The sequence below is a fragment of the Corticium candelabrum genome, chromosome 17, assembly GCF_963422355.1.
Source record: "Corticium candelabrum chromosome 17, ooCorCand1.1, whole genome shotgun sequence".
Classification (NCBI taxonomy): domain Eukaryota; kingdom Metazoa; phylum Porifera; class Homoscleromorpha; order Homosclerophorida; family Plakinidae; genus Corticium; species Corticium candelabrum.
The window spans coordinates 3,020,310-3,028,097 of NC_085101.1; the positions used below are offsets into that span (position 1 = coordinate 3,020,310).

At 43.4% G+C, this 7,788-nt stretch overlaps 1 protein-coding gene across 1 annotated transcript; it reads left to right on the forward strand.

Moving 5' to 3' along the window:
- LOC134193184 (uncharacterized) lies at positions 1–1,738 on the forward strand. The gene has a single exon (XM_062661989.1). It carries the CDS (start codon positions 6–8, stop codon positions 1,488–1,490), a length of 1,485 nt encoding a protein of 494 aa, XP_062517973.1. The 5' UTR covers positions 1–5; the 3' UTR covers positions 1,491–1,738.
- Positions 1,739–7,788: the final 6,050 nt, after the last annotated feature.

Here is a 7,788-nt window from a genome sequence, read left to right on the forward strand (position 1 = left end):
TTGTCATGTATCAAACCGGTAATGCTGCAGCTCCTCACGTTTCGTTGCCACAGTTTGAGTACGTCCGAGAGTTACTACAAAAGCCAAGTGAGAACTTGACTACTTTCACCAAGTCTCTGGCTGTCGAAGGGACAATACTCGATCAACTACTGGAAAGCAGCATTATCAAGGATGAAACCATACCCTCGGCGGTGCGTGAGGACCTACAATCAAAGAGCAGAATTGAACAAGCGAAATCACTTCTTCGTGCGATAAGTGCTTGCAGAGAGGTACCTGTAGCCCATTTCCTTTTTTTTCTCTCCGTGCAAAAACCCGGAATCATCAACATCCTAGAAGAAGGACTGCTTGCCCGAGTTGAAGACGTTTTGGAGACTAACTGGAACGTCCTGCAACTCGAAGAACCTGATGTGTCAACATCATGGTCTGAAAAGAAAATTGAACTGGATGGGGAATTTGACTCACTTGCCCAATCTATGGAATGCAGTCGCCCAATCACCGTCCTATGTGTGGGAAAAACTGGAGTAGGAAAGTCAACACTTGCAAATGCTCTAAGCGGAAAGCTTGCAACTGACCCAGAAAGTGCTCAAACGGGACGAGGAGGCACATCTGTAACAAAAAAGGTGGAAATAATTGAATGTTTTGGCAACAATATTCCGTTTACTTTCTGGGACACACCTGGACCGACAAAAGACTCAGAGGATCGCAAGACTTTTTCAAACATCAAGAAAGACATAAAAAAACAAGGAGGCAAACTAGATCTGCTCATCTTCTGTGCTCCCGCACATGAGACACGAGATCGTCCTGAGAATGGCATGATTATTGAAAACCTGACCAGGGAACTTGGTAAAAAGATTTGGGATAATGCCATTATTGCTTTCACTCAAGCCAATGTAGTCATGGATCCCGACCATGAAACAACAACAGCAGCATACTTTCACAAACACTGTGTTTCTGAGATGACTAACAGATACCGCAAATTTCTCGTCGAGAAAAGTGGCCTCTCTGCTCAAGAAGCTGAAATGGTTCCTTGTGTACCTTTGGGAAGACATGCACAGGCTTACCTTCCTGATGGTACCGAGTGGAAGAAGAATTTCTGCATGGTCTGCATAAGTAGAGCCTCCAAAGATATTCGAGGAATTCTTGCCAGTTCAAGCATTTTCAATTCTGATCAATTAGCTGTACCCATGACTGGGATTGATAAGCTTCGGATGATGCTGGGAATAACTGGTGGGTCAGTGGGGGGTGCTGCTGTTGGTATCGGTACTGGTATAGGAATTGCAGTTAGAGCTGGAATTGCAGCTGGTGCTGTAGCAGCTGCTCCTACTGGACCAGGAGCTATCATTGGAGCCGCAGTGGGAGGAGTGGGCGGAATAGGGATAAGCATAGGAGTGTACTTCGCAATCCGTTTCTATCAACGTTACAAAGCCAAGGAACGAGTGAAGGAGTACGAGAACCTGATTGGTGACCATGAAGACGCCCACACAGCTTGATGGAAGTTGTCACATCTAACTAAGAAAGAAAATACTGACGTTTTAGTTCAAGTAGCTAAGCAGACTTGCATGCCTTGCAATGCATAAGTTTATCTAATTTCTTAGTTACAAAAAAATTAGATGGTAAGAATGACGTTACTGTCATTTCAGTAATAACATATGGTCATTTCATTACTTTGCTTTAGCGATACGAATAATTGTTTAGCTTTGAATTATAATTCTTTACCAATATATTCCAAAATGGCAATTGCAACATTTTATATATCAATTTGAATACCAATTCATCTAACACTATCTAAATAAACATTTAAGAATCATATGAATTCTCTAAAGTTACTGAATCTGAATGCGGAAGCCGGATATCATACGGGAAACTGGCTAACTGGTTTGTTCAGTGTCTCAAAACAGTATGCATATCCTGACGTTTCGTCACCACAGTTGGAGTATGTCTGAGAGTTATTAAGAACCCCAAGTGAGAACTTGACTATTTTCACCAAGTCGAAGGGACAATATGGTCAGTAGGTCCTTCGGCCATTTCAAATTGCAAAATTTAAAATTTTTAAAGTTTTATAATTAAATTTTTTTAATTTTTATAATAAAATTTTAATTTTAATTTAACGTTACCATAATTTTAAAATTTGCATTAAATTTTCAAATTTTTGTTCAAAATTTAAAATATTATTATTTCAAATTTGTAAATTTTTAGGTGCAGTATATTAGAAATTGCTTTGCCGACGAAAAAGCGGACGTAGTTGTATATATGAACTGATGAGCGGATTTGAACTAACAGAAATTGAACGCTCATCCGTTCTCTCAAATAATTTGAGTACACCAGGAAAAGAATATTGAAAGAACGAGTAGCAGTGTACGCGGTAGGGAGTCCATTGGACGGCGTAAGGGTGTATTCCAACGCGTGCTGATACGTTGATTCAATTAAACTACGCGCGGTTTCTGCTACTCACATCAGCACGTTTCCTGTACCGTGTTTCTGCACCTGTACGTACGCCGCTTCAGACAGTTACCAATATTTAGTAACTCGAAGTGCATGGTCGCGCCATTACTGTAGATGAAGGAGTACGATTGGCCCAACTGCAAGTTGCACTTCATGTCTAGATTTTGTACATCACATGGAACACTACCCGATAGCGCAGATAGAACGTCTACAACCTCACGCTGTGTCTCTCCTGTGCCGTGAGAACAGAACCCTCACTGACTACAAGTGAATTACAAGACCAAATAGCAAAAAAGGTGGACACGCACTCAGTGCTCATGGCAGGAGGGGATAGGGTAGCCTCTTCCCCAGACTCTCTCGCGCTAGTCTTGTCCGGTGCCCGTATGACAATTCCAGGCGCGAGAGAGTCTGGGATCATCCCGTCTACTTCCTGCCATATCTCCTTACTAAATGCTCACTAAGTGTCACCCCCGGCGTCATCAACTGTCACCCCGACGTCATCAACTGTCACCCCCAACGTCATCAAGTGTCCCGTAACTTCAAAATCAAATTAGCGTTAGTCTAATCCAATAAACGTACCACACGCGATGTTTTTACCATTGTTTGGTGTTTGCAGCATATCCAGCACTTGCAGACAACTGAAGCATGTTGAATAGATAAGTCTATGAAGTGTTGGTGACGGGTTTCGTGTAGGCTTGTAGTCTGAGATCTACAATTGGCGAAGTGATGACCTTCTACGTAGTTCACACACGCATCTCCTTGCTATCAGTACACACTATACGCACACCGTTTGCGCGCAGACTCTATTCTATAGCAAAAAGTGCGCAATGACAAGGGAAGAGGTTGATCTTGACAGGAAACTACGGTCTACCCTTCTAGAAGTCTTCAAGTATGAAAACAAATACATCTTTTCGCGAAAGAATAGCCCTGAAAGCTTCAAGTTGACCCTCCAGACCGTAGTTTGATGTGAAGATCAACCCCTTCCCTTGTCTTTGCGCGCTTTTTGCTACAGAGTCTAGTCTTCGCGCAAGCGCTAATGGCTGCGTGTGAACTACGTAGAAGGTCATCACTCCGCCAATTGTAGATCTCAGACTATACTGTACAAGCCTACACGACACCCGTCACCAACACTCCATAGACTTACCTTTTCAACATGCTTCAGTTGTCTGCAAGTGCTGGATATGCTGCAAACACCAAACAATGGTCATAGCATCCAGTGTGGTACGTTTATTGAATTAGACTAACGCTAATTTGATTTTGTAGTTACGGGACACTTGATGATGTTGGGGGTGACAGTTGATGACGTCGGGGGTGACACTTAGTGAGCATTTAGTAAGGAGATATGGCAGAAGTAGGCGGGATGATCCCAGACTCTCTCGCACCTGGAATTGTCATACGGGCACCGGACAAGACTAGCGAGAGAGAGTCTGGGAACGAGGCTAGGAATAGAGTACGTACGTGTACACCGTCCTGCTGACACGCCCATCCCCTTGCCGGTACTGCGTCCAATTACCACATTTACGTATGCCGTACTGTACCGGCAGACTAGTCGCAAATTCAATACCAACTAACTTTACACAAGCAACGTACTGCATGATTGCGTAGAGATCCTCTAGTATCAGTATCAACATCAATTAGAGGTTTTCTCCAGTTTCGTTGAAGGACGCCCCACACTACACATAGATCACACGCACACACAATAAACAACGGATCCGAGTCAAAGACATCGTTTAGCACTCGATAGGGGTGGATCCTTTGAGTCTGCATGGCGGTCCGGAAAGTAGCGTATCTGCCCAGGTAGCTACTAAAATTTAGTTAGTCGGCGCTGTCAGCTCTCACGACCCAGGAGAATTTCCAAAGCACTATCGACCACCAACGTGATTGTGCCCTCGACAACCTCGTGATGCTAGCGATCTTGCCGAACATGTGACAGCATTCTTTCAACGCACGCGACAAACTTGAGAATTCCCCAACTAATTAGCAGCACGTACAGTATAGGTAGACTCGTACACAGTCCTCCTCCTCGCGCGCGCTCCACGTGTTTTGGCACGTGCTTTTTGTTCCACTTTCCTGAGTACGAGTCTACAGTATAGGCACATCGTATCAAATTGAGTCACGGATGGACGAGAGAGAAATTCAAGAAAAGGTGAAGGCTGGGCTATCGCACTCAAACATAAGCTAGATACTTCGAAGAAGACATCCTGGAGTCAAAGGTTTTCTTGAACGATCCGCTACACGATTTTGTCATGAGCAAAAAGTTCATTATCGTTCTGCATTATCTGACTTTGACATGAGGCTGGTAGTCCAGGCAGCTGTTAGAAAAGTAATATGTTCTCTTTTTACTAAACCCGTCTAAACATATGGAGGCTTTTGCCGTTATCACACGTCTCTATGGAGGTTGGTCCAGCGTACGGAAGAAAGATGATGAAAGGGTATCTTCAAGCAGGAGGACATAGAGTTGGTGACAAACGCATTGAACACATTCCAAGACAATTTGCTCCTAAATAACATGGAAGAAGGCAGCAACTAGCTCATCAGCAAATATACCCTGTGCCTTACTACGCTCAATATCCTGGACACAAAACTCGGTTTATTGTGTGTGCGTGTGTGCGTGTGCTCTATGTGTAGTGTGGGGCCGTCCTTCAACGATACAAGAAGAAACTCCTAATTGATGTTGATACTGATACTAGAGGATCTCTAGTTGCGTGTTGTTGCATTCGTAGCTAAGTAGAGACTCTGTAGAAAGGTTACAAACGTAATTCACGCGATCATGCAGTACGTCGCTTGTGTAAAGTTAGTTGGTATTGAATTGGCGAGTAGTCTGCCGGTACAGTACGACATACGTAAATGTAGTAGTTGGACGCGGTACCGCCGAGGGAGGGGGGTGTCAGCAGGACAGTGGTCACGTACGTTCCCTATGCCCTCCTGCCATGAGCACTGATTGCGTGTCCACCTTTATTATTTCATCTCGTAATTCACTTGTAGTCAGTGTGGGTTCTGTTCTCACGGCACAAGAGAAACACAGCATGAGGTTGTAGAGGTTCTATCTATGGAATGCAATCGTCTAGTCACAATCCTCTGTGTAGGCAAAGCTGGAGTAGGAAAGTCAACACTTGCAATGCTCTACTTGCAAAGCTGACCATCGATCCAACAAGTCACTTAGTGCTCCAATAGGACGAGGAAGAAAAACGATTACAAAGAACGCCAAAAATTGAAGGTTTTTGCAATGGTAGTCTGTTGACTTTCTGGGACACGCCTGAACCGAGAGTAAGCAAAGTATTCTTTTCTGTGCACCCGCACACGACGAACGATTTCATGACGAGAATAGTATAATTATTGAGAACCGGACCAAGGAAATTGGCAGAATGATTTAGAATTATGCTGTTATTGTTTCTACTCAATCCAAACTAGTCATGGATACCGACGAGAAAAGACCGCAGCTGCATACTTTCACAAACACAGTATTTGTGAGATGACAAACAGCAAGCGCAAATTTCTCGTCGAGACAAGTAATTAGGCAAGTAGAAATGGTTTCTATTCTGCCCTAGGGAAGAAATGCAGAACATTACCTACCTGATGGTACCGAGTGGAAGAAGAATTTCTGGAATGACCTGTGTAAGTAGAATCTCTAAAGACGTTAGTGGATTTTAATTTGCTCAACCCATGACTGGGATTCATATGCTTCGTATGGTGGTAGGCTTAACTGATAATAAGAAGGTAGGCAGTGCTGCTGTTGGGTTTGCCACTGTTCTCAAAGTAGCAGTTAGGACTGGATCTTCTATGGCAAGACTGCCAATCGGAGCAGCAATATAGGAGTAGTGGGCGGAGTAGGAGCAGGTGTAGCAGGGTACCTTGAATCCCGTCTATACCAGCGTTACAAAGCCAAGGAACGCAGGGATGAGTGCGAAAACTGATTGGTGATTGCGACAATCACCAGAGAATCACCAGAGTGCCTGATGAATGATATGACTTGTAAGGAGCAGACAACAAGGACTCTTTGGTTCTAGTAACTACCAAATACGTAACTGGCAAATTGTTTGGTCACAATCATTTGTGTAATCTATCTATCACTTAAGGTTCAAGATGCTGTTGATTACAGTTATTACAACTAAAGAAACATAATTTCTCGTCTGTCGATGTCTAAACACCCGTTTAAATCTGTGCATGAGTGTCTTGGCGCTGCATTTCTCAACAAATTGCAATGTTATCTCAACAATCAAATTTCCATAGCATTCGACGTCAAATCTGCTTTCAAAGCAAAGCACGTGCACTGTGTCACAATATTATTGTAGATGAGATAGACGTTAGACTGCTGCGCATGCAGTAACTAACCGTCAAGACAACAACAACAACATGTTAGACAGTACCAGAAACAGTAGGAAATCGCTAAATGTATTTAGTACCTTGCTGACACTATCTCCCGACGGCAGTCTCGCGTAGCCAGACCTTTCCTCGCGTCATACTTCCGGGCATAAAGCCAACCGACAAACAGCAGCAAACTTTCACAAACACTGTGTTTCTGAGATGAGTAACAGCTACCGCAAATTTCGTGTCGAGAAAAGTTGCCTCTTTCCTGAAAAAGCTAAAATGGTTCCTTGTATTTGCAAGAAGCTTACTATCATAAGCCTGATGGCACGATTCTGATATCTGATTGAAGCAAAACTTCAGAAGCGTCAGGTGACTTCATTTCTGACAAATGAATGCTGAAACCAAATGTTGAAACCAAATATGGTACACGATGAAACATTTGTGTTGTTATAGAGTTCGTAGGAGCTAATGCATGAGTTTGTTGTGTGGGTAACTAACTTGTTTTCTTTGTCGGTACGTTGCCATGCCTCAACAAAGAATTCAAGTTGCATTAGTACTGTACAATGGAGATACCGAGGCGCACATGCGCATAATCGTGAGACAACATTGAAAGTAAATGTAAAAACCAAACGCGGAAACCAGCGTAAATATCCCGTATTGCTTAAACGCTATACAAACGGACGCACGGAAGTTGTGTACTTTCTTGTCAAGACGTTGGCATGGCTCAATTGGGAAGTGCTGCAACCGTTGTGCCAGAAAGTGGTTTTTTGTCAGAGGCTGACTATGTTGACATCAGAGCCTTTCTAAGAAAACAACCTGAACAAAGTGAGAACTTGTCCATTTTTATCTATGCTCTGGCTGTTGAAGGGACAATAATTGATCAACTGCTGGAAAAAGAACTTATCAACGATGAAGCCCTCCCGCCTGTTGTTCGTGCGGACCTACAATCAAAGAGCAGGAAGCAACAAGCGGAAGTCATTGTAGAAAAGATAGGCGCTTGCAGAGAAATGTCTATAGACCAGTTCCTCTTCTTTCTTT